Here is a 27,936-nt window from a genome sequence, read left to right as displayed (position 1 = left end):
TATGCAGAAATTAGGGAAGGGAAGGAAGATTCCTTATTTTACTATCCCAGGTAATGAGGGGGAAAATGGGTTATAAGTTATTTTTCTTCAAATAATAATGTTAATTGCAAATAAAATAGATTTACATTCATTATAATATCACACATTTAATATTTTCATGACATAGTAGAAATCAGAATATATGATATAATTAGTAAGTACTTTTTGAATGAATGAATAAGTAAAAATTTGAATATATGAATTGGATGGTAACACTGTTCAACATAGAGGGAAAAACATTAACTTACTTTTTTATTTTACATGTGTGTATATAGTTAACAGTTTAAAGGTCACTTTCTAATGTATTATTTCAATAGTTATTTTCTTCCTCATGATGTATAATAATGAAACAACACAACAGAGGGATTTTCTGGTCTTAGAGCAAGCATGGAAAAGCTCAGTGCTGTTCTGGGGCTAAATATGAGTCCAATTCTTGTAGATAACAAAGTGATTAGTAGGGATGCACATAATTACATTGTGAAATTTACAGTGAATACAAATTAACATGTAGTTTTTTTAAAAGAGAAAATTGATATACAATATGTTATTTGAAATTTCAGGTATCAAAAGTGTTAATATATAAATTCTCTTCCTATCAAGAAAATTCATCATTTATTTTTTTATTTCATTGCTTTCTGTAACAAGGAGAGATGAAAATACAAGTAGTGTCTATGAAGTTTGGGAATCAGGAATTGTTTGAGAATTATTTTGACTAGACTAGAAAAGAAATCTAAGTAAATGATAAAAAGACCAATAGATCCGGAAGTTAGAAGAAAAACTAGCTATTTAAAAGGAAAAATATAGCTAATAACAGAAAAAAATGTTCCCCAGGCCAAATTTTTTAACTTATATGAGGAATAAACAAAGTAACAGAGGTATACTGTTCATACATGCAGGAATATTGTGCCATCCCATTCACTCAGCTGAGCAATCTTTTTCCATCATTGTTGCTATTTCATTTTTAAGGTAGTCTATTGTCCGCTAATGATTTTTCTGGGCTGGATGTTTCCTTATATGTAAAGTGTGATGTCCAAAAACATGGTAAAATAATTTTTAAAAAGCTGAAGTACTTATAATTTACTTCTTCCTATCCAATTGCATATTGATCTAATTTTGATTCTTTAGAAAAGATTGCTTATCATAGTGTTTCATTGAATGCCTTAATAACAATTATAGGATTCTAGAAAGAAGTTATTTATTGTTTGAATTTTATACAACAAAATCCCTTAAAAAGAGTACAATTCTATAATAATTTTAATTATAACTTGAATCATACAGAATCATGTTGATATATATGTATTTATATTGTGTTAAAATTCTAAGCTCTTATGTCTTAGTTTACAATGTATTTTAACATAGTTTACAGTACTAAAATTTGTTGGTTTAAGATATTCAAGAAGACATTTATATATCTATATATCTCCTATTGATAATGTTTAACAGGTATAAACAGAATTGACCCACTGTGCAACAGACAACATGTGTCTCATGTCAGTTTATTCTGTTAAGATTCTTGATAGGCAATAGAATTCTTTTTAGATTGGTATCTAAGATGGTACCTCTGAGATATAAATTTCTACTTCACATTTTTGCCACATTAATATTCTTTATCTAAAAACTGCCAATTTTATTGATAAGATAAAGAATATTAATGTGGCAAAAATGCACAACAGCATACAAATGACTTATTAAATAGTCCACATGAAAATTATAATTTGAACATACAAATGTTATACTGATGTTGTTTTTCTGGAATTATAGCAGTTTCTTTGCCAGGATATATAAGGTATAAGATATTTCCCCTTTGCAGTATCATTTATTAAACAGAGTGGTAGAATTTTTTTTGGCATTCTAGTTGTTTTTATTTGTTAACATATATTTCATAAGTAGACTTTTACATAGACTAATTAGATGTTTTCTTATGTCTATTTGACTTTGAAGTTGGTAACCATACTTGGAAAAACGTTAGTGTTGTAACTAAGAAAGCTTTGAACGATGTATGAAATATATTCAACTTTTAAAAAATGTAGAAAGTACAGTAGTATTTGTTTTATAATAGAGAAACCTCAAACTATTAAAATGGAAGAAAAAGAACATCAAAACTTGAATGGACAGAAGGGAAAAGCAATATCTGGGAAACGTATGAGTGGGAAAGTTTTGACAACACATCTAATAATGTTAATGACCTATTGATTTTTGTAGCCTTCAGTGTTTGCAGTTAGAGGGAAACAATAATATTCCAGAGACTAAGTACACTTAGCTGTATTGGGATGAAGGTGGACTAAATTGCTAAAAGGTTTTTACATTGCTCAAATGCATATGATATGAATATCAGAAATAGCATTTGGCAGAACATCAAATGAATATAGATCACAGTCTAGGATTCTGACTAAAGTGTTATGGGAAGTAAGGAACTTGTTGGTAAGGATTATTCTTAAAAACTGAAACCAAATGATAAAGGTGGTTATTCATTTTGTTCCTAATTTTAATTTATGAGATGAGAATGGTTCAGTATATAAATAAGTTACATGTCTCTTTTATACTGCATTTATGAAAAAGAATTAGGATAATAATTTCCTCCTAAAGCCATAAACACAGAAGGTCATTGTTTATTAATCTGGAATTTGTCTTGGAATCTAGGAATGAATATGCAATCATGTATTCCTGAGCTGCAAAGAAAGAGAAACACCTCTGTGTCCCATCCCAAATTCTTGGCTGTTCCCAGAGCCATTTGGTTGCCATATATACTGTTTTCATAGCAGAGCTCTAATGACATACATGTAAAAATGTACTCTTTGAATTCAGGCACATCATGCTTATTCTTTAGAATCTTTGAGCAAAGCTTACAGCTGTTTTGTGCAGACTCAAAACGATGTTCACACAAAAGAAAAGCAACCAATTAAGACATCTTAATATTGGGTTTTTGCACCTATATTCATCACTTGAGATTAGTCTGTCATTTTCCTTTCTTGTAAGGGTTTGGTTTTAAGGTTATGCTGATATTATTAAACAATTCTTATTCTCTAGAACAAGGGTCCCCAACCCTTGGGCTACAGGCCGGTACTGTTAGGAACCTGGCCACAGAGCAGGAGGTGAGTGGCGGGCTAGCCAGCGAAGCTTCATCTGTATTTGCAGCTGCTCCCCAGCACTAGCATCACCGCCTCAGCTCCACCTCAGATCATCAGGCACTAGATTCTCATAGGAGCGCTGATCACTGGTGCCAAGAAGGTTGGGGACTGCTGCTCTAGAGCACATGTTTGCTTAGATTGGTGATATTTTTTTCTTGAATGTTTAATAGTATTCACTAGTGATACTCTCTGTTCTTTAAGTTTTCTTTGTGGGAAAGTTTGAAACCATGATATCAAATTTCTTTATTAGTAATAAAATTATTTATACTTTTATTCTTGTTTTATTTTAGTAAATTCTGTTTTTCCAGAAATATGTTAATTTCATCTAAATTTTCAAATTAAAAAAAATAAATTTATTGGGGTGACATTAATTAATGTAATCATATAGGTTTCAAGTATATAATTCATTATTAATACATCATCTGTATGTTGCATGGTGTGTTCACCATCCAAAGTCAAATCTCCTTCTGTCACTGTATGCTTCACCCCTTTACCCTTATTAACCTCCCTGCACCCTACTTTTCCTCTAGTAACCACTAAATGTTGTCTGTGTCTATGAGTTTTTGTCTGTCTTGTTCATTGTTGCTTTCAGTTTTATATCCCACATTTGAATGAAATCATATTGTTCTCAAGTTTTTCTGTCTGACTTATTTTGCTTGCATGATTATCTCAAGATCTATCCATGTTGTTGCAGATGGCAATATTTCATCTTTTCTTATGGCTGAGTAATATTCTATTGTATATAGGTACCATTTCTTTTTTATCCAGTCATCTATCAAAGGACATTTCAGTTGTTTCCATGTCTTGGCTACCATGAATAAAGCTTCATTGAACATCAAGGTGCATATATCTTTATGGATAAATGTTTTCAAGTTTTTTGGGTAGATACCCAAAATAGGGATTGCTGGGTCATATGGTAATTCTATTCTTAATATTTTGAGAAATTCCATACTGTTTTTCATAGTGGCTGTACCAATTTACATTTATACCAATGGTGTATGAGGGTTCCCTATCCCCTACAATATCTCCAACACTTATTACTTGTTGATAATAGCCATTCTTACAGGTGTCTCATTGTGATTTTGATTTACATTTTCCTAATACCTAGTGAAGCTGAGCATCTTTTAATATGTCTGTTGACCGATTGTATGTCTTCTTGGGATCAGTGTCTGTTCAGGTCTTCTGCCCATTTTTTAATTGGATTTTTTGTTGTTATTGTTGAGTTGTATGAGTTCTTGTTTTAACTTGCACATGTAGATTCTTAAATCCACTTGAACTTATTTTTTAAAGCATGGTGTAATGTAGGAGCTGAGATTAATTTTTGCCATCTGTAAATCCATTTGGATTTTCTACATACACAGTGCCATTTAGTAAAAAGATCATCCTTTTCTCACTACTCTGCATTGCTACCTTGTCATAAACCAAATGACTAGATATTTGTGTCTATTTCTGGATTCTCTGTTCTGTTTCATTGGTCTATTTATTTTTTGTCATTCTTAGTAACTTTTAATACATATTAGTATACATTTGTGTCAGTTTTCTCACTTTGTTATTCTGCCTCAAGATTAATTTAGCTATTTTTTAACCTTTGCACTTCTATATATATTGTAGAATCAGTTTGTCAATTTTTACTAAAAACAACCTGCTTTGATTTTTATTGGTATTACATTAAATCTGTGAAAACTACGGGGCACTTAACATATTTTATTTAGATTTTTATTGACTATAAAAATATGGAATTTATCGATATAATGACAATATGTCCATAAACATCTCTTCCATTAACATGGTATATTCTTCCATTTATTTTATTTATTTTCTTCCAATGTTTGTGTGTGTTTACGTGAGTGTGTGTAGAGATATCATACAATTTTCATTAGATATTTGATATTTTGTTGCTATTTTAAAATTTAGATTTATAATTTATCATTGTAGGTATATAGATATAAAATTGATTTTTATATTAACTTTTTATCTAGTGTCCTTGCTAAATTTATTTTAAAATTTAACATTTTTATATTATTTTATGTTTTTTGCACATACTGTCATGCTATCTCCACATGTTAGTTTATTTATTTTTATTTATTTATTTTTAACTTTCTAATCATATAGTTTTCTTGTTATATGGTTTTGTGCACTGTTAAGTTGAAATAAAGATAATGAGTAGTTTTGTCATATTCCCAAACTTAGAGATAAACTTTTTGATAGTTAATATGAAATATATTATTTGATTTTTTTCAGAGACCCTTTATCAGGTTAAGGAAGTTTCCTTTCCTTTCTAATTTACCAAATTTTTTTTTTTAATCATGAATGGGTGTTAAATTTATAAAATATTTTTCTGTTTATTGAGGTGACCATATGACTTTTATCCTTTTATTCAAATTATAAGTTATATTAGTTGATTTTTAATAATAAACCAATCTTGCATTCTTGGAATAAACCAAAGTTGGTTGCAATATATTATCCTTATTTATATTACCGTGTTTAATTTCCTAATATTTTGCTTAGAATTTTAAAAATCTGTGTTTATGATAGCAATTGGCTTGTAATTTCCATCCTTGTAGTGTAAAAAAAAAATTTTTTTTTTTTAGTGACATTGGTTAACAAAATCCAGTAACTTTTAGCTGTACAATTTAACAATAAGGCATATAAATATTGCATTGTGTGTTCCCCTCCCATAGTCAGATTTCTTTCTATCATCACATATTTGACCCCTTTTGTTCCATCTATCACCCTCCTCCCCACTTCCCCCTACTCTCTGGTAAGCACTAGTATATTATCCATGTCTGGTGAGTCTCTGTCCTGTTCATTTGTCACTTTTAGGTTTACATTCCACATATAAGTGAGATATGTGAATTTCAACTTTTTCTGTCTGGCTTATTTCACTTAGCATTATTATCTTGAGATCCATCCATGTTGCTACAAATGGTAGTATTTCATCTCTTCTTATGGCTGAGCAATATTCCATTGTATATACGTACCACAGCTTCTTTATTCAATGGTCTGTTGTAGGACTCTTTGGTTGCTTCCATGTCCTAACCTACTGTGAATAATGCTGCTATGAACATTGGTGTGCAAATATCTTTTTGGGTATGGGTTTTCTAGTATTTGGGGTAAATATCCAGTAGAGGCCTTTCTGGATCATATGGTAGATCAATTCTTAGTTTTTTGAGGAACCTCCATACTGTTTTCTATAGTGGCTGTACCAATTTGCAGTCCCACCAGCAGTGTATGACGGTTCCTATTTCTCCACATCCTCTCCAGCATTTGTTATTACTTGTCCTGTTGATTATAGCTATTCTAATAGGTGTGAGATGGTATCTCATTGTGGTTTTGATTTGCATTTCCCTAATAACTAGTGATATTGAGCATCTTTTCATATGTTTATTGTCCATTTGTATGTCTTCTTGGGAAAAATGTCTGTTCAGGTCCTCTTCCCATCTTTTGATTGAATTTTATTGTTGTTGTTGTTGTTGTTGTTATTGAGTTATATGAGTTCTTTGTATATTTTGGCTATTAGATATTCTTGCAATGTTTTTGTCATGGTTTGTCGTCAAGGCTATGCTAGCCTCGTATAGTCAGTTGAGAAGTATTACTGTTTTTCGGTTATTTGGAAAGTTTTTGTAAATTAGTATTTTTTTCTCCCATAAACATTTAAAATAATATCAATTAAAAATCTATAATAGTTATAGAAATATACAGATCACTTTCTAGTTTATATCAGTTTAGTTAATTGTGACTTCTAATAAATTTGTGCATTTAATCTAAACTGTATAATATATGGGCTTAAAGTGGTTTATGATATTTCTTATTATTATTTTAATGATGCAGGTACTATAGTGGTGTTTCTTTTTACATACCTCATATTGGTATTTTTTCTCTTTTTTTGGGATAAATTTTGATTTTATTAGTTTTTATAATGAACCATATTTTGACAACCAGAAAATAAGACTTATTATCTTCAAATGAGCTCACAGAATTGTAAGCTCCTCCCCAAAAAAGGGAAGCCAGAAAACAATGAAACGACATCTTCAAAGGGCTTCAAGAAAACATCTGCAAACCTAGAATTTCATATCTAGCAAAAATATCTTTTAAAAAGGAAGGTTAATAAAAATACTTTCAAATGACCAAAACTGAGGAAATGCATCTTAAGCAGATCTGCACTGAGGGAAATAGCAAGAGATTTCTTTAGGTATATGGGAAATATTCTCAGATAGAGACATAGGAAGGAAGGATGAAAGGAAGGAAGGAAGGAAGAAATGAAGTGAGGGAGAAAGGGAGGGAGGAAAGTAGGAAAGAAGGAGAGAAAGAAAAAGAAGGTGAGCAAGGAAGGAAGTCTAAAAGGAAGCAAGCAGAGGAGGTAATATATTCACTGAATAAAACAACAACAATAATGCATAGTAGAATTTAAAATATAAAAGACTTAAAAAAATAAGAACAATAGCAAAAAATATGGAGCAAGGTAAATAGAATTAAAGGACTTTAAGGCCATTGCATTGTCCTGGAAGTGGTAAAAGTAAAATTTTATATTAGACTTTAATAAGTCAAGAATGCATGTTTTATCTTCTAGGATAATCCATTAAAAATATTAAAAGAATGTATAACCAATAAGTTAATAATGAGGAGACAACAGGGTAAAAATATACTTAATCTAAAACAAAGCAAGAAAGGGAAAAAGGGAAAGTTAGAAAGGCTAGGCTAGAACATGATTCCATAGTGTAGCAGTTAGCATGGCTGCTTTACATGCAGAAGGTCCTGGATTCATGCCCTGGGGAGCCATGGTCCAGAGTTCATGGTCATGCCACTTTGAACAAACGTAATGTCTGATTTTGGAAGCTAAGCAGAGTTGGACCTGGTTAGTACTTGGATGGGAGACCACCTAGGAAGACAAGGTGCTATAGGCATAAATAATAATAAATTTTTAAAAAGTTAAAAAAGAGGATAGAATAAAAAAATAGTAAGATGACAAATTTAAATCCAAGTATATCAGTAGTTACATAATTATAAAAGACAAAACACTCCAATTAATAAAGACAGACTGATCACAAATTAAACAACCATATGTCATTTATTAGAGACACACCTTTACTAAAAGGACAAAGAATGGTTGAAAGTAAAAAAATGGAAAGAGATACCATGCAAACATTTATCAAAAGGAAACTGTATAATTAGCTATATAAATATCACTTATACTAGACCTTAAGATAAGAAACCTTATGGATAAAATAGGACATTACATAATGATAAAAGAGCCAATCCACCAGGAAGATAAAATAATTGTAAATTTTATCACAATAATGTCATCTTTAATTACATTAAGCAAAATGACTGAACTCCAAGGAGAAATAGAGAAATTCATAACCAGAATGGGAAATTTTCACATACTTTGTTCAGAAAAAGAACAGCGAGATAGAAGATAATCAATAAAGATATACAAGATTTGAATAACAGGAATAACAAATGTGTGTGTGTTTATAAAATCACCCAACAACTGCAGAATACAAACTCTTTTACAATGCCTATGGTACATTTACCAAAATTAAATGTAGTCTGGGCCATAAAGAAAGTCTTAATAATTCCATCACAAGTTTTCATATGTAATATTTTCTTTATCAAGCATTCAACATATTTTCTAATTTCCTTTGTGATATTTTCTTTGACTCACAGGTTATTCAGAACTTTTTTTTCAATATCCAAATACGTAGAGATATTCTAAACATAGAGATAATCCATAACTTATGGTTATAAATTTCTAGTTAAATCACACGGTCATCAGATCATATCCAGTGTTTTTACTTCTTTGATATTTGTTGAAATTTTCTTTGCAGCCCATCATATAGTCATTTTTTGAAAAATATTTTGTTCATTAAAGTATAATATACATGTCGAAAGTTCACACATCATGAATGTACAGGTGGACAAATGTTCACAATTGAACATACCTATGTGACTAGCACATAGATCTAGACACAGAACTTTGCCAGCAATGCAGAAGCTTCAGTCATAATCCCCAAGGATAATCACTATTCTGACTTCTGACAGCCTTGATTAGTTTTGCTGTTCTTATACTTTATATATATGGAATTATATAGCATATACTCTTTTGTTTTGCCATCTTTTTCTAAATATGATTACTTGTGAGATTCAATGTTGTGGGTAGCTGTATATCATTCACTCTCACAGTATTTTAGGCTGTCAGTCATTGTAAATGTTGTGCATGTTCATGAAAAGGCAGTATTCTGAAATTGTCTGTAGTAGTACTCTGTATATGTTTGTTAAGTCATTTGTTAATTGTGTTGTTCAAATATTCTGTATTCTTTTTTATTTTTGTTATTTCACGTGACTGAGAAAGTTAAGTTAAAGAGTCCCACTATGAATGCTGAATTGTTTACTTCTTGGATTTCAGTCAGTTTTTTACTTCATATATTTTGATGTTCTTTTTTCTTATTTATCTACTTAACCAAATTTAAATTTGTAATATCTTCTTGCTATATTGAAACTTAACATTAGGAAATGACTTCCTTTATCTCTACTTCACCTGGTGATGAAATATTTTAGTTTTTATTTGTCTGAAATATCATTATTGATAGATATTTTTCTAGCTATAGATTTCTAGGTTGGCATTTATTTCTTTTTGGCACATTAAAGTGCTCACTGTCTTCTCACTCAAGTCCTCACTATCTCTGGGTTCCATTCTTGTCTTGTTGTGCTGTTTTATGAGTAATTTATTATTATCTTTCTTTCAGTTTTACTTTTGTCTTTTGTGTCCAGGATGCTGTTAAAAGTATCCTTTGAGTTTTTTAGTTTACTTACTATGTCTTTCATTTAAAAAATTCTAATTATTATTCAAATCTGCTATGACATTTTTTATTATTATTTTTTTGTTCCCTGAAAATGTTTCAAGCTTCCTTTTTTATTTTTTTAAATATATTAAATCTCTGTCTGATAATTTTAGAGTTTAAAGTCTGCAATAATGTTCCTGCTGTATGCTGCTTCAACTGGTTTTTGATCACAGCTCCATTTTTCCATGCACACCAGATTTTTTTTTACTTGTGTTGGTCATTACCCTGGAAATAATATTTGTCAAGATCTCTTGAAATCTTGAATGAAAGTGCCTTCCTTCATGATAGATTTCTAGTTACATCTGCCAGTTTCTGCATACTACTAATTGTAAACGACTTTAAACCAAATTCAAGACTTGAGGGTCCTTGACTACTTAGACTGCCCAGTATACTGAGCCAAAACTCTGCAGGATGTCCAGTATCAAACCACAGGTTTACAGGAATTTTTTCTTTTCCTGTTTTCCTTCTGTCCTGGTTGGTGATGTGTCAAACTCCTCAGCAGTTCTCTGGGCTAACGTAGATACTATAACACTCCTTATCTTATGTACATCCTGGTCCTTAATTTCTGTCTTCCTCACCCTACAAGTTATCTGAATTTATGTCCACATTTGTGTCAGCAAATGCTTTTAGAACAAAAACAAAGTTCAATATTCTGCTCACCTCTCTGGGTTTAAGTTTTCTCCAGAATTTGTGCTCAAAGTCCCCCATTATCTTGTCAGATTTTCAGGCTTTTAAGATAATTGTTTTAATATTTTATCCAGAATATTTAGTTGCTTTCAGTAGGTTGCTCTGAATAATTTAGGCTGCCATTGCTTGAAATTCCCTTTCATATAGTTTTATCACTAGCAGATTACATCTAAAAAATATTAAAATGGTTTTATGTATGTCTTAAAATATTTGAATTACTTTTTTTTTGAAATAACAGTATTTTAATTTTTTCCCAAACTCTGAAAGGGAGATTTAAATCTCTTATTATTAATTTTGGAAAAAAATAGTTCAGAGATTTGATCTACTGTGAAATACTTAGTAACTGAACCAAGAGAGCACATGCTTTCACTTAAAACATTCAGATAATTAAATTTTATTAAAGGTGGTATTTGTGGCTTTAGTTGACACAAAACAATTTCTATATTTCTCTATTCTAGTCTTTCCATTTAACATACTTTTTCAGAGTGTGAGACACTCAAGATGTGGAGACAAATGATATATAATCTATAACATTGAAAGATACCTCAACAATAAATAAGTAAACCATCAATCATAATACAATCATATTTGGGCTACAATTGAAACAAATACATGCTACCTAGGAAACACAGAGGGGAAGCAACTAACTCAGTATTGTGTCTGATGGAGGATGAGGGCAGGCCAGGAAATCTTCTCGTGTAAGATGTCTCTTTAGCAGAATATTAATGGATGATTTGGGAAGCAAGGAGGTAGATTGAAGAATGAGTATTTCAGGCGGAGCAAAAGCCATAAAGACATAGAGGAATAAGAAAGCATAAGAGAAGCTGAAAAAGGTTCGATTTGGCCAGAGTATACCTTATATGTGTAAGCACATAGAAGTCGAAGCTAGAAAGGTAAATAATAATCAGATTAAGAAGGTCCTTCACTGCAGTGCTTAACATTTTAGATTTTATCATGAGGAGATAGGGAGCCAGTAAGGATGAATAAAGATCTAAAAATAAATTTCCCATTAAAGAATACCACACGATCATAACAGACATTTTGGGAAAAGAGGAAACCATCTGTAATCCCAATATCCAAGTACAAGCACAATTATATATTTCTATAGCTTCACTTAAAAAAAAAAGTTCCATGCATATTTTAAAAAATAGTTGTAATCATATTTAAATATATGATATTTGATTATAAAGTTAATGTCTTTGTTATAGAGTATATTGAAATTTAGAAAAGTATATACATTTTAAATTAATACTTTTCCTCAGTTAAATATAGTTACATAAGGTCTTATGTTATTATAAATTCTTTCTCAGCATAATTGTAATGACTGTATATATTCCACTAGTGTATGTATTATAATTTGGATGATTTCCAGATTAAAAATATAACTATATAAATTATGCTTACATTAATATACATGTACATTAAGAATGGTGAACTATGTGTTTAGGAAATTAAAGTAAGTTGATTAAAAATTATTTGAATTATCTTGCATCAAATCATTTAAAAGTGCCAAGGTAGATGATGTGCATCCAAGTAATTATCATTTTTATATTTGCCAATAGTAAAAAATATAATGGCAAGGAGAGATCTCATTCAGAAGAGCCATAAACATAAAATACCTAAGAATGACTTTAGTGAGAAATGTGAAGCATAAGTATAAAATTTTGTTGAAAAATATTTTTAAATTTTATATTAATAGAATGGTATAATGTATTCTTAGATGAAATATTACAAAAGTATATTTTCCCCAAATATACTTTTGCTCTGTTACTAAAAATTCCAATGGGATTCTTGTTCTACCTTAACATGACAACTTTTTTCCCCTAAGATTTACCTCTAAGAATATCACTAAGAAAAAAAAAATATTGAAAAAACTGAAAGAGTTTAAAATGTAGAAGTTCCATTATCAGAATTAAATTTTAGTTAGACATTATTAGTCATATTATATAGTATCCATTGGATAGGAATTAGTGGAAGAAGGGAGATTAAACTGCTACTGAGATATTCAGGTAAGAAATGATAAAGATTTAAACTGAGGCTAGAGGGAAGACATTTAATGTGATACAAGGGGTAGACCCAATAGGGCTTGATACTAAATGTGAGGGATATAGTAAAATAAGAAATAGACGCTATCGAAGTTCATGGACAGGATAAGTTCATGTCATCTAGGTAGAGGTAGACCTTAGCAGTTGAATTTGTTAATCTGAGGGTCTGAATTCTAAATATGGATTTTGAGTCTTCTGCATGAAGGTGATCATTGAAGTCTGGAGTGTGAATGAAACTATCTATGAACTATGAATAAAGTGGGAGGGGAAAAAAAGGACAAGGTCAAAATCCTAGGGACCACACTTAAAGTTCTGAGAGAATGAAAGTCCACAACCTAATGGAGAAGAAACAGTAGGAGATGTAGGGGGAAAATCCTGGAATGGGATCAAAGAGGAATGTTTCAAGAAAAAGAGGTTGGTTGCAGTTATAGGAAATCACAGGGAAGTCAAGTAAGAAGAGATTGCTAAAGTATTTATTGGGTCGGTCATGATATTATTGAACACTTCAGTGGCTCCTTGCACTCAAGGACTCTCTTCCCACTCCCACTGCCCCAACCTCTGGTGGCTGTGGTTGCTACTGGCTTCTTCCTCTGTTCCTCATGCTAGGGAAACTGAGGGCTATCTCTCATGCTGTGCTACAACCATGGGGAAATGAATGGACTTTAATAATTTCTTTATCTCTGGCTAACAGGTTGAATGAATGTTTGTAGAGTTAGTTATCAAGAAATGCATACTCTTAAAGGAATATACTTTAACCCTGATAGACATAGTATAAAGATGATATAAAAAACTATTAAAACAAGTCAATTTAAGCAATATAAATTCAGAGAAGTGAGATGACTGCCTCAGTGAGTGTTTCGGTATTTATGGGAGCTGTATGAAATACATTATAACATGAGATTATTTTGTTAATGAAAACAAAATATTGCTGTGAACATAATTCTATGTTTGTTTTACTACATTATGAATTAAGAATTTTAGAGATAAATCAGAAATTGACTCATTTACCATTGGTTGAGAGTATAAATTGGCACAAATATTTGGGGAAGCATTTTGGCATATCTAACTATAATTAAAATGTGCATACTTTTAACTAAGCACCTCTCAGAATAAACACACAGGCATATATACATGCACATACTTTTGGAAATGTATCTAAATATTCAATCATGAAATAAAAATAAGTTATGAAATATCCATATAATGAATATAATACAGCCATTACTGATAATGAAACAGAATTGTATGTACTAACACGGAAGGATGCCCATTATATATAAGTAAAAAATACTAAAGAAAGTTGCACAGTAGTGTGTAGAGTATGGTTACATTTCGGTAAAGTATATAAATGTGGATATTTATATATAAATAGGTAAAAGTTTGGAGGGATATACAATTATCTGTTAATGGTGTAGTCTACAGAACAAGGGGATTTGAAAGGACTTTCACTTTTTTTGCTTTTTATAATTCTAGAAGGATTGAATTTTGTATAAGCAGCATATATTTTTAATATTAATGAACCTAAATAAAATAAGTAGAAGACCAAAAAAAAAATAAATCACACAGGAAGTATAACCAAAATTTATCTTTTAAAAACCTAAAATATATGGCTATATGTTCACTTTTTCAAAAAGCACAGTTGTGTACAACAGAGGCTGTTTTACAACAGTACAAGCAGATATACTTTTACTGGATAGTGGTCCCCAGATCTTTTTTCCTTTATTAGTTGCTTCTAGGAATTTCCAAGACACCAAGTACCCTTCGCTTTGGGAAGGTCATTGATTTTGTACAACTTTGTAACCACTTCAGGAGGAGACTTATGTATAATACATAAGGAACATCACCGCAGTAGAAAGGAGAGTAAGGCCAGTACAGGAAGTGCTATTAAAGGATAAAGGTAACTTTGCAGCTTTGCCCAGTGTCCACATTCATTCAGAAAATGTTAATTCATCTGTCATTTTAAATTCTTCAGCTCAGACCCTCCTGCTGAGTTCCAAACTCTCATATCCTATTACCTAATATCTCTGCTTGGCTTTCTCTCAGGCAATTCACACAGTCTAAAGTTGAACAGTTGACTTCCAGGCCTGCTTAGACCATCTCTTCCCACAGTCCTTTTAGAATTTGATAACGCCGTCCACTCAGTTCTTCATGCCGGAAACTGGGGAGTCATTCTTGATAAACTTCCTCTCTCAAGGGGAATTTGTCCTCTTATTAATCAGTCCTGTAAATTCTGTCTCTGAAATTTAGCTTACAGGGTCCATCTTCAAATGACAACTGTTCCTTTGGTCCATGTCACCATCTTATCTCCCCTGGATAGATGTAATAGCATTGTAACTGGTTTTCCCGCACCTCTGCCGTCCACCCCGGCTCTCCATAGACAATTCTCTATACAGCAATTACAATAATGTTTTAAAATATATACATGGGATCATCTCACACTCCTGTTTAAAACCTACAATGGTTTACCTTTGAATAAATGGAGTAGAACCCAAACTCTTTATGGTAATGTACAATACTGTAAGATGTGGCCTGTAGTTGTTCCTCAGCCATGTCTGTCACTCTCTAATTGCTTCCTATGCTTTAGCCACGCTGGCTGTCTTTCTAATCTTCAAGAGTACCCTGGACTTTCCTAGGTTAGTGCCCTCACACTTGCTGTTCCCTCAGTAGGGAATGCTCTCCCCACTATTTTCACTGATGGCCCCTTCTAAATTATTTATTTATTCACTTGGTTATCATCCACCTCCCTCATTGCAGTACTCCATGATGATCAATATCATGCCTATTTCTTGCACCATAGTGTTTCCAATAGCCATGAGAATGTCTGACACATAATAGTCATTCAATCAACATTTGTAGAATGAATGTTAGCCAACCCTGTCCTTAAACATGTTGAGCAGGAGAGGTAAGTTATGTGCACACCTAACTCCAATATAATATGTAAATTAAAACTATATGTAAGAGGTACCAGGAAAGTGGTACAGATGTTTAGGGCTTAGTTCAGTCCTTCTCACAAAGTTAATGTTCAAGAAATGTTGAATGAATGAAAAGTTCACCAGCATCAGAAAGTGGACATGTTTTCTTTTAATAAGAATGTAGTGAGATTGGTTATGATTTATCTCTGCAGTTAAGATTCTGACACTCTAACTTAAGGCAATATTTTTAAAATAAATTCTGACTTTTAAAAATAAAAAAATAATTGGAAGTAAGTAGAAATAAATGGAAATACAGTGCAATAACATATTAATCAAGGATTAGTTTCAAAATAAGTGTATATGGTGAATATTATGTTTGAATAATGTTAAGCTTGAAAAGTCATATACATCTTTTCAAGTACAAATTTTCCTAGTTGTGTTGGTACCACCCTACCAGGAAATTCTCATGTACACTAAAGCTTGAAAACCACTAAACTCTAAATCAAGGAACAAAATGAATGCCTATATCTGAACATTCAATTTTTTTCTGCATTGAAGATAAATGATGAATGGGGATTGATGGAGGGTTATAAAGTGCTCTTGCTTGCAAACACGGTTTACTCCATTCACTTTTTTTGATTGAGATATAATTGACATATAACATTATATTAATTTCAGACATACAACATAACAATTCAATATCTGTATATATTACAAAATGATCATCACAGTTTAGTTGGTATTTTTCACCACATATAGTTATAATTTTTTCCAGTGATGGGAACTTTTAAGATATACTCTTTTTGTATTATTAACTGTAGTCACCATGCTGGACATTACGTTCCCTTGACTTATTTATTTTATAACTGGAAGTTTGTACCATTTAACCACATTTCACCCATTTTGCCCATTCCCCATCTCTCAAACCTCATTACCCACCTCTGGCAACTACCATTCTATTCTTTGTATCTATGAATTTGTTTTTTTTTTCATTCACTTTTGATATTCACTCAATAATTTAATGCATATTAAAATATTCCTTTAGTGAGAATTAAATTTGGTGATATATGGGAACACACTTAGCTCTGGGACTGTCACATACTAGATACTAAATGAATGCTTGGTGAATTTGAATTTAAAACTTGCTTCATTAGACTATCATACAAGAGTTTTAAAAATAGTTATTATGGAGAAGAATATGATGACCTGCTTCCTGTATTTCTAAGTTGGAATTTCCTGTTATAACACTATTGAATCCCTCTGTGATGTTTTTCAAATACAGTGGGTGGAGGAATAAGCATAGGGAATAATCAATGATAGTTTGCTGTGCCTACCACCAACCTATAATTCTCAACTTTCCAGAATTTTAGCTGGATTTTTCATCCAGGGATGAAATATTCATCCTTGTACCCAGGAAACTAACAGTCTGACTTTATCAGACTAGTTGGTACTTTTCTAGCACATCATTACTGACCCTTTGCAAAGCATGACTTTTTGTAATTTGAAAATCCCCTTTATTCTTCAGCTCCTAGTTGATGTTGCACTAAGTCCACATATCCTAGGAGGCATAGCTGTCCTCTATATTCTATGCATACATTGATTTATGAACCAATAAATGTTTCATATACAGTTGAGATTTTAAATGAGCTGATCATAATTGAATCAAAGAGCACTGCAGAAAACCAATCATGGGAGACAATGATGAAATTTTAATTATAAAGGATATTGAATGTTCTAAGGTGACAACTCTGTTATAATAGATGTAACATTGAATTAGAAAGAGAGGAAGTGAAATTTTTGTCCAGTTTTGCTTGAAATCAACTCTGTATTTCTAGTAAATTATTACACTATTCTCTGCTTTAATTTTACACCTTTGTTAAAGTTATTACTCTATGGTCTTTGGTTAACTGGATTTAATAGAGAATTGCCCAGTAGATTTAGATAAAGAAAGTCACAAATTTGTGTTGATTATTTGGGGGAGTTTTGTATAGTTTTTTTCTCTATTCAGTACTGAAAAGCTGAAGTCGGCATCAACCAACCTCAAGTTGTAGATGCACCAAGTTAAATGATTTTTAAGATCTTTAAAAGCATTAGTATAAATAACCAGTACCATTTCTTCTCAATTCTGTGAGTCAGGTAGTGTATGCTTCCTTCCCTTGTGATAGAATAGAGAGTATGTAGAAGCTTGGATTTTCTATTCTTTTTTGATTCATCTCTCCTTTCTCCTCAGATTACTTGGATAATTCCATGAGACTTTCTATCCTATGCTGCCCCCTCTTTTTCTAGCTAATAATCATTGAGAATTTATGTAATGAAATTTTTATATGCTTCATCTCAATAAATGTCAAGCAGCAATTTTTTTGTAGTATTATGTTTTCCTTAATTTACCTTTAATTACTAGAGAAATTAAACCACTTTCCCAAGGAGACATAATTAATAAGTAGTAGAGCCTGATCTTGAGTCTTTGAGTCTGGTTTTATATCAAGCAGGATTTCTATAAGGTGGCTCTACCTAGGTTCATGATCTAAGCACACACTATGATTTAAGACCTTGAAGTGAGGTTGTGGTCTATAATTGCTAGTGGAATTTAACTCTAGATATTACTACCTAAAAATATGCTTTGTAAAAAATTCTGAGATTACCATAGAATTGAAGAATCTATGTCTTTTCCAAATAACTTTGATTAAAAAGGCTTTGATAAAGAAAGGTTTTAGGTTATGTTAATTATCTCATCAAAATGCCTGAAAGGGTCTTTTAATATTCACCAAAAATCACCATGTGGCTAATTTTTAGAGGATTTATATTTTATCCATCTTATAATATGTTGTATACATAACTGCTGAAGGAATTATGTAACAAAATCTATCACAAGGAAAACATGAGTTGGTTTATATCAGAAAAGTCCAAGTCATTTGTAAAACTCTATTACTTAGGCAGAATATTGTAGGTGGAAAGATAATATTGAAAGAAGAGATTAGGATATGAAATACAATTGTATTTAGCATAATATTGCTTAGGCCAGCCATTTAAAAACATATTCAGAAGATTCAATTGAAGTCTCTAAAAGAAAAAGAAATTTGTAGTTATGAAAACAATTGAGTAGGATCCCATATAAAATACTTGGAAATTAATAGCTTGTGACAAACAATATGATTTTTCTTGAATTCAGGTATAGTTGGCATAACTTTAATTTCAGGTGTGTAACATGATTTGGTATTTGAATAATACAATTCTTAATTAGAAGTGCATGCATAGTGGTCAAATGTTGTGTTACAATCTCAAGAAATGGGCATGGAGAAAACTTCTTGTAGATATTGATAAATTTCTTCACCTTTTGGGGATCCAGTTTCTTCATCTTCATTGGGCTTTCAAGAGGATTAAATGGGATAATATAGAGAGAAATAATGTGTAAACTGTTAGTGCTAAGGCACCAGAAAGCAAGGGGAACCCAGAGAGCCAACAATTAATTACTTGATACTCTTAGGCAGACATATAGGTTTCTTCAGTTTTTTTTTTTTCCAAGCAGCAAACGCTGTAAGTATAGAAAAGAGAAACCATGGCCTTCATTTAGACTGAGCTTAGGTCATATCTTGGAAAATAGTTCAAATTCAAGGTACTTCGATAGTATCTAGATTTTTTGAAATAGAAAAAGTATCCAAATTAATGAATGCTTTGGCTAAAACCCACTTGGGAACAAGGATGTTCTCGAGTGCCAAAGTACCATCTTATCTTATTCTATGGCTAAAATCCCAAGAATTGCAGAGGAGAAACAGGGCCAAACAAAGTTTTCTATTAAAATAAAAGGCCCCAAGTGATGAATGGAAACTTGGAACCGGTTTTAATGGCAACGCCAGAAGCCAAAAATTAGCTTAAATACAAACTCACAAATATCTTGCATGTATTAAGTATCAAATAGAACATTGGTAGTAATTTTAGTGAATTAGAAACATGGCTTAACCCAGGCAGTTGTAACCTTATTCCAGATTGCTCAACTTGCTGCTGGCTTGGCTTGGAAACTTGATGTTTCCTTGTCTCGAGTCATTGATAAAACATTGAATGGGATAAGATCAAGGGTGAATGGATCTCTGCAGTCACTCACTGGGCTTCTCCCTCCAGATTGACATATTAATAAACACTCTTTGGCATTGTTATTCAAACAATTATAAAACTACCTAACTATACTGTCTTGTGGCCTTTGTTTCTTCATTTGGACTGCAAGCATATTGGGAGATTTTAACATCTCCATTAATTCCAGATACACTGTGCCTGTAGCATTTCCCTTATCAGTGATTCTAGCAACTAAAAATCAAAAATGCCTACATAATTTTTTTTTTTCTCTGTGGTAGGGTTGATGTTACCACTTTTGAGTTGAAAAGTAATCCCCAGTATGAATGCCTTTATTTCTAACTGCTAATAAACAATTGCTTTAGTAATATTAGAGTTTTGAAGGAATTTATAACAAGCTCAAGGGCACGTCTTAAAAACAGAAAATCTGGTTCTCTAGTCACATTTGTAAGATCATTTTGCTACACACACTTAACTTACTTATAAGCACTTTTATGCTTCCTATCTCTTCACTGATCTTGAGGTTTGAGTTCTGCTTAAACATTTCCTTCAATGAAAAATAAAGAATTTGGGTGAGATACTTTCTAAATACCTCTCAACCTTAAACATTCAATGATTCTCGTTAGGCCATCTCAATTAGGAATATCAGTAGAGAAGCAAAACCCCAACATAATTGAATAGTTTGATTTTATCTATGAATATTGCACAATCTGTCTCAAGCCTTTAACCTACTCTCCCTTTTTATTGTTATCCTTCCAAAGTTTGAGTCCCTTCATTTGCTCTGAGCAATTTTCCATTGCCCAAGTCAAAAAGCAACAGTATATTAGTTTCATAGAACTAAACATTTAGAGGATATTTCCCTAAAAGCTAATGTATTCCCTCTTCAGAGAAGGGAATGTATAAAAAATTCAGCTCTTATGTTATATGAAAAATCTTTTTTTATTTCCCCATCCACTGGATGTTACTATATCTGTAAAGAATGTTACAATCATATGGGAAAGTATTTTTCTTCTGGAGAAACATAAAGAATGGAAGTCCTGTTCCTTCATAACAAGATAGAGTTTTTTTTTTTAACTACCCTGGACCACATTAAACATTGGGATGTTCATTTGTTTTTGTTTTAAATTACATATCATGTGCTCAATTTGTGGAAAACATAAATACACAACTTCGAAAATGAAAATTAGGTCCTTCCTTATTTGACAGGTATTCTCATAATGGTCAGCCCAAAGCTTGAGCAAACTAATGAGCATATCATGTCCCCTTGCCCTGTGGCCAAAGGGCTCCAGATTGTTTGATTCCCCAAAGTAAAATGATTTTTGATGCTAATAAAAGAAAAAGGGAAATGTATGTGAATTAGATTCATGGAGTGCCAGTATTTTTCTTAGAGGATTAATACAGTTGTGATGTGATTGATTTTGCTCCTGTGCCCAGTGACCTCATCATGATAGATGTATTTTACAAATAGAATTAAGGGATGCAATCGAGATACTATTTCAAAGTTTTTGTCCAGCATGGAGGTAAATAAAACCATGCCTTATCATGGCACATCTCTTATTGTGTCACTTTTCTTGTTAGTTATGAACAAGTAATTGCTTTATTTTATAATTTGTCATTATAAAATAAAAAGAATGATAACATAAAATTGGGGGGCAGAGTCTTTCTTAGAATCCAGCACCTTTATTAGTGGGATTTAGTTTTCCAGGTTAGAAATACTTTGTATTTCAAATTTTAAAGGAAGAAAACTATAGTAAATATTATTGCAGGCTCTTGAGCCCTTCTCCATTAGACATGGTCTGTCCATGTACAACCAATGGGAAGTGCTTGAATTGTAGCAGTTTCTCCTGAATTTGCTAAAAACATCTGAATATGAAACAATCATCAGTTATTATTGAGTGTTTATAAGATTTCCCATTGAGAAGAATAGCCACAAATACAAGACATGGCATCTGCTTCCCCGTTGCTTATAATTAAGATAAAGAAATAATATTAAAGCATTTTGATGAATTAAAGAATGACATGTCAGCATTCAGGGATATGTGGTAGACTGTGAAGGAGAAAAAAGAAAAGACCATTATGTTTAGAATAGACACTGTTTCATGGGTTAGGTGGGTCTTAAGATGGACTTTGAAATGTATGTAAGATTTAGAAAGGGGGAGAGAAATGAAGTGATTTCTATTTGAGAGAATTATACAAGTAAAGTTGTAAATTTAGTTCTGTTAAAAAAAAAAGACATTAAGTACTTCTGTGCCAAGTCTATATTGGGTGCTGGAGATGATAGCATGTTTGGGAACTCTTCTGCACTTTGTTGCCGAAGTATTTTCACATATCTTAAAATGGTGAATCTGTTGTGAGGAAATCAGTACCTTGAAGGAATTCTTATGGCAGAAATCTCTTTTCCTTGGTGACATAGAAGGGGACTGGTTTTTGTTTTCAAAATATAGGACGAGCTCTAGAAATAACTGAAAAAGCATAACTTTGGTGCACACTCATCTTCCACTGCATCATGGCCTTTCTATCTGGCATAGTTACAGGTGCTTATCTGTGCTTGATACCTAAAGGGCTGTGCCATACATAGACCGTCAATTACGGTATTATCTGATGATAATGAATTGTTGCATTTTAATAATAATAGCAATAATGTACTTATTAATATTTGTGAGTCACTATGCAAATTGTTTTATATACATCATCTCAAGTAATCATAATGACCCTATGAGTTTTACTTAATATTACCTTCCCCAGGTAAAATGAGTAAACGAGAGCTTAGATTAAGTATCATGTCCAAGGCCATATACGTGGTCATTGGCAGGGGTGTGACCGACTGCAAAGTCTGTGTTCCTAATTACTGTGTTCTGCTTTTTAATAGGGGGGTTCTTGAAGGTCCAAGGGAAGAGAATGCATAGTGGAAAGGTTGAGGCATTAGCATTAATATTTGTAGACAGGGCACTTGCCAGCAGTCTAAGCAATCCCATTACGCCAACTAGTAAGCAAGAGTCGAAGTATAATAGTGTGAGGAACTAAATCATTGCAGTGCCAAATATAGAGTATACCATCTCTTTAGACAATGTCATTGAGGTGGCTAATTTGTGTTGGCTCTGTTTGCCTTTTCAATCATTGAGGGACTAAATACTAGTTGAAGCTTATGATCCTGACACATCAAAATGGACAACCTAGAAGGTGTCCTTGCTGGAAGATGACAGGATTGCCAAAAGACGAGCCCTGGTTTTTCTCCCGAGATGTGACACTTGGGGGCTTCCATTAAAAACATCACCAAGCCTCTGTCACTTTAAGCTCTTCCTTAAGTGCCTGTGATCTTTTCTGGGGCACGGGTCCATGCATGGTCAGTACCCAGTGGCCAGGTTTCTGAGCTGTGGGCAGAGGAGGCAGCAACTGTGAGGGCCTGGGAGGAGATGTAGGAAGAAAAGGTCATTCTTCCTGACAACTTATAACTTGATTCCACTTATAAGCCATTTATTTTCAGAAATAAGTAATGGGTGAAGACAAAGGCCAGGCCTACAATTCATGCACTTGAGAGTTTAAGGCTTTCTGAGATCAAATTACCACAGCAAACAGAGACAAAGTTGCTGTAGGGACGTTTTGGGAGGAAGCAGACAGAGAAGGAGAAGCCAGAGACCTAAGAAAGGAGACAGGAATAGAATGTGATGGAAATTGCTTCCCACTCTCTGTACCCTTGAGGGAAAAAAAAAGGACAAATAAGAAGCAGCAGTGATAGGAGGAAGCTGGGAGCTTCTCTGGACTACAATTGGTTAGGTCGAAGAGTGCTGTCAGTGAGTGTACTTGGTGGGTGGAAGGAAGGGATGTGATAGTCCAGGCCTTTGAAATCTGGGTGTCAGGATCATTGCCTTGGCCCCTTCAACTATACCCTCAAGAAGGGAAGCATGCCAAATGTTAGGTCTTATTCTGGCTTTGTTCCCTTTCATAGCTAGAAAATGATCTACAAAGAAAGATCTGGGAGTGAGAGGATGCTAGGAGATGAAGAAAAGAAAGGACATTTTAGTAATGTGACACTTTAGTAAGTGCTTTTTGTTTGTGTGGCAATGGATTTTAAACTCCCATGGAATAGACCTGGGAACAGTGGATGTTTAGAACAGAGAAGCAGAGACAATGACATAGCACAGAAAGGCTTCCTCTGATCCTTCTGCCTCTCACTCACCAAAGAGAAGTGGTTGTCTTTTTGTTGTCTCTGCAGCAATACAAGGTGGAGTCTTAGGGGAACCAAGGCCCAGAGATGCAAAGGAGCCTTATATTAATGAAAGGTGAGCTGCAGCCATTGACATTGCTGGCTGTGATAAGATAAACCCCAGCCTGCCATATTTTGCTTAATGGAATTTTCACTGCAAGGCATCTATGGACTCCAGATTCCAGCCAAGCATGGGAGATCAAGAGTAACTCTTGATTTAGTGGTTTTTGTGGGCTCCTGAAGACATTGTCATCCATTAGAAAAAAAAAAAATTTAAATCACTCTTGAAAGAACAAAGAAAATGTCTTGGATGATAAATGAAAAAGATTTGAAGTAGAATAAGGAAAAGCTTGAGAGAAGAATCTCTTTAAAATCTTACTAGATTTCCTCCACTGTGATCCAAAGGGGTCAAATAAGAACTTAGCCTGCAGTTTCATGGAGCCAATTTTTTAAAGAGAGAATTTAAAACATGAAATGTTGGTTATTTGCCAAGGCACACACTGAAAGGAAGGGCCACTTGGCTAGGAGTAGAATTGAGAGTTGGATCCCAGGATGCTAGGTTTAGGCTTGCTCCTAGGGAAGACTGCACTTGCTACTCCTCTCCCCTTTGCATTAGGAGCTGAACACTTTCTGCAGTACTTAGGAGTATTCCAGGGCAAATGTCAGAGGTCAGGTAGATAATCTCCATCAGTAACCCCAGAGCACCTCCCCTGCGTTTGTTTCCTTCGAACGTGGAGCGTCCGCCCAGGTGCCTCTACTCTGCTAAGGCCTTCGGTTTCTTTTCCTGAGTTGCGCTTGGAAATCTTGTCCTAGGGAGCTGATAGCCTGAGTCCTAGAGACAACTGCATTTTCCATAATAATCTCCTTACAAGACCCCATTGAGCAGCAGAAGGACTGTGGAGACTGGCTGAACAGAGCGGGAGGGGGGAGGCAGCAGGGAGGGAGAAAGGGAGTGGCCGCGTTCGCGTGGTCTGCTGGGATCTGCTGGGTCCTGGGTGAAGGAGTTGGGGCTGGAGTGGCTGGAGCGACTGAGCAGTCCTGGACGCCGTCCGCCACCTCGGTGCGGAATCGGAGCCCAACCTGCTGAGCACAGGTCCCCCTCCTCTTCTGCTTCCTTTTTCCTCCCCCTGGAACAGCGGCGGCGGCGGCGGCGGCGGCGGCGGCCGCAGGAAGCGAAGCCAGGCTGAGTGACTGGGAGGCGAGCGGAGGAGCTGGGATATGGGGACTCAGCGGGGCGGCGGGGCCGGGAGCCCTCCGGAGGCCCTACGAGGGGAGCGACCCCGGGCGTTTGCTAGCGCGTGAGCGGTGGGGAGCGGGCGCCGGGCCGCACGAGCGGAGGCGGAGGCGGGGCCCCGGCGTGGAGCGCGGCTGAGGAAGCTGCTGCCTCCGGCCCTGCCCCGCTGCCTCCGCCGCGGCCGGTGGCTATGGAGCTGGCTGGCACCAGACCTGGAGCGACAGAGCATCCACGACTCCGGCCGCCCATGTCCTGGCTGCTGCTGCTGCCGGCGCCTCTCCTACTGCTGCTGCTGCCGGGCCCAGCGGCCTCCCAGCTGCGATACTCGGTGCCGGAGGAGCAGACGCCCGGTGCGCTCGTGGGCAACGTGGCTAGCGCGCTGGGGCTGGAGCTGCGGCGCTTGGGGCCGGGCTGCCTGCGCATCAACCATCTGGGTGCACCCAGCCCGCGCTATCTGGAGCTGGACTTGACAAGTGGAGCGCTCTTCGTCAACGAGCGCATTGACCGGGAGGCGCTGTGTGAACAGCGGCCTCGCTGCCTGCTCAGCTTAGAAGTGCTGGCGCACAACCCCGTGGCGGTGAGCGCCGTGGAGGTGGAGGTACTGGACATCAACGACAACTCGCCGCGCTTCCCGCGGCCGGACTACCAGCTTCAGGTCAGCGAATCGGTGGCGCCCGGAGCGCGCTTTCACATAGAGAGCGCGCAGGACCCCGACGTGGGCGCCAACTCGGTGCAGACATACGAGCTCAGCCCCAGCGAGCACTTCGAGCTGGACCTGAAACCCCTGCAGGAGAACAGTAAGGTGTTGGAGCTGGTGCTGCGTAAGGGCCTAGACCGCGAGCAGGCAATCTGGCACCGCCTGGTTCTTACAGCTGTGGACGGGGGCAGCCCAGCCCGCTCCGGCACGGCCCAGATCTCTGTACGTGTCTTGGACACTAACGACAATTCTCCCACCTTCGACCAGTCCACGTACCGCGTCCAGCTTCGGGAGGACTCGCCTCCAGGCACATTGGTGGTGAAGCTGAATGCCTCAGATCCGGATGAGGGCTCCAACGGCGAGCTCAGGTATTCCTTGAGCAGCTACACATCGGACAGGGAAAGACAGCTTTTCAGCATCGATGCTAGCACAGGGGAAGTGCGGGTAAGTGGAGCGCTGGATTATGAGGAGGCTTCTTCCTATCAGATCTACGTGCAGGCGACTGACCGGGGTCCAGTGCCCATGGTTGGTCACTGCAAGGTGCTGGTGGACATCGTGGACGTGAATGATAATGCACCAGAGGTGGTGCTCACAGACCTGTATAGCCCCGTGCCTGAGGATGCTGCACCCAACACCGTTGTGGCCCTTCTCAGTGTCAATGACCAAGACTCAGGCCCCAACAGGAGAGTGAGCCTGGGTCTGGGAACTACACTGCCTTTCCGACTGAATGGCTTTGGAAACTCCTACACTCTGGTGGTTAGTGGCCCGCTGGACAGGGAGCAAGTGGCCGCCTACAACATCACAGTGATAGCTACTGATGGGGGAGTACCACAGCTCACATCCCAGCGGACACTGCAGGTTGAGATCTCTGATATCAATGACAATCCACCAAGCTTCCTGAAGGACTCCTACTCCATCTATGTCCAGGAGAACAATTTGCCAGGAGTGTTGCTCTGCACTGTGCAAGCCACAGACCCAGATGAAAAGGAGAATGCAGAGGTGACCTACTCCCTCCTGGAGAGGGAGATTCAAGGGCTGCCAGTTACCTCCTATGTCTCCATTAACAGTGCCAGTGGCAGCCTTTATGCTGTCAACTCCTTTGACTATGAGAAGTTTCGGGAGTTCTTCGTGGCTGTGGAGGCCCAGGACAAGGGGAGCCCACCACTGAGCAGCAGTGTGACCGCCAACGTGTATGTGGTAGACGTGAATGACCACGCCCCTTACATCCTGTACCCTACCTCAACCAATTCGTCAGCAGCCATTGAGATGGTGCCTCGAACTGCCCCTGCTGGCTACCTGGTCACCAAAGTCATAGCCATGGACTCAGACTCTGGGCAAAATGCTTGGCTCTTTTACCATCTGGCCCAGACTTCTGACCTGGATCTCTTTAAAGTAGAGCTACACACAGGAGAAATTAGGACTACCAGGAAGATGGGAGATGAGAGTGGAACCACTTTCAACCTGACCGTGGTGGTCCGAGACAATGGTGAGCCATCTCTGTCAGCCTCTGTAGCCATCACAGTAGCTGTGGTGGATAGAGTTTCCAGAATCCTCCCTGATACCCAGAGACATGTTAAGAGTCCTCGGACATACTCAGAAATTACACTTTATCTAATAATAGCATTAAGCACAGTGTCTTTTATATTCCTTTTGACAATCATTGTTTTGAGCATCATCAAGTGCTACCGCTATACTGCATATGGCACTGCGTGCTGCGGAGGCTTCTGTGGAGTGAGGGAGCGGTGCCCTGCAGAACTGTACAAACAGGCCAACAACAATATTGATGCCAGGATACCACATGGCCTCAAAGTGCAGCCTCACTTCATTGAAGTGCGAGGGAATGGCTCCCTCACCAAGACCTACTGCTACAAGGCCTGTCTGACAACAGGCTCAGGGAGTGACACTTTCATGTTTTATAACACAGGGGCTCAGACAGGACCTGGGCCTGGGGGAGCTCAAGCAGCAGCAAGTGACAGCAGGCACCTCACGGGCCAAAGTGGACAGAGTGCCGGGAACCTGATTATTCTCAAAAATGAGGCTGTTTCTCAAAATGAGGTGAGATAGTAATCAGAAGGTCTTCTAC

The 27,936-nt window shown here is 35.9% G+C and overlaps 1 protein-coding gene across 6 annotated transcripts in view; it reads left to right on the top strand.

Moving 5' to 3' along the window:
• The window catches only part of LOC107521563 (protocadherin alpha-C2), a 114,900-nt gene that overhangs the window by 47,851 nt on the left and 39,113 nt on the right, over positions 1 to 27,936 (top strand). For 2 of the 6 annotated variants that reach the window (XM_016166366.2, XM_016166364.2), the window contains exon 1: positions 23,227 to 27,908. The exons of the other annotated variants lie outside the window; for them this stretch is intronic. In XM_016166366.2, coding sequence (XP_016021852.2) covers positions 25,347 to 27,908 — 2,562 coding nt within the window. In that variant the 5' untranslated portion in view covers positions 23,227 to 25,346. Of the gene's footprint in view, positions 1 to 23,226; positions 27,909 to 27,936 lie in introns of those variants that run through there. 6 annotated transcript variants of the gene reach the window in all.

Source organism: Rousettus aegyptiacus, unplaced genomic scaffold (genome assembly GCF_014176215.1).
Source record: "Rousettus aegyptiacus isolate mRouAeg1 unplaced genomic scaffold, mRouAeg1.p scaffold_m13_p_7, whole genome shotgun sequence".
NCBI classification, from domain to species: domain Eukaryota; kingdom Metazoa; phylum Chordata; class Mammalia; order Chiroptera; family Pteropodidae; genus Rousettus; species Rousettus aegyptiacus.
The sequence above is the reverse complement of the archived record's forward strand: the minus strand, read 5'-3'. Positions and strand labels throughout refer to the sequence as shown.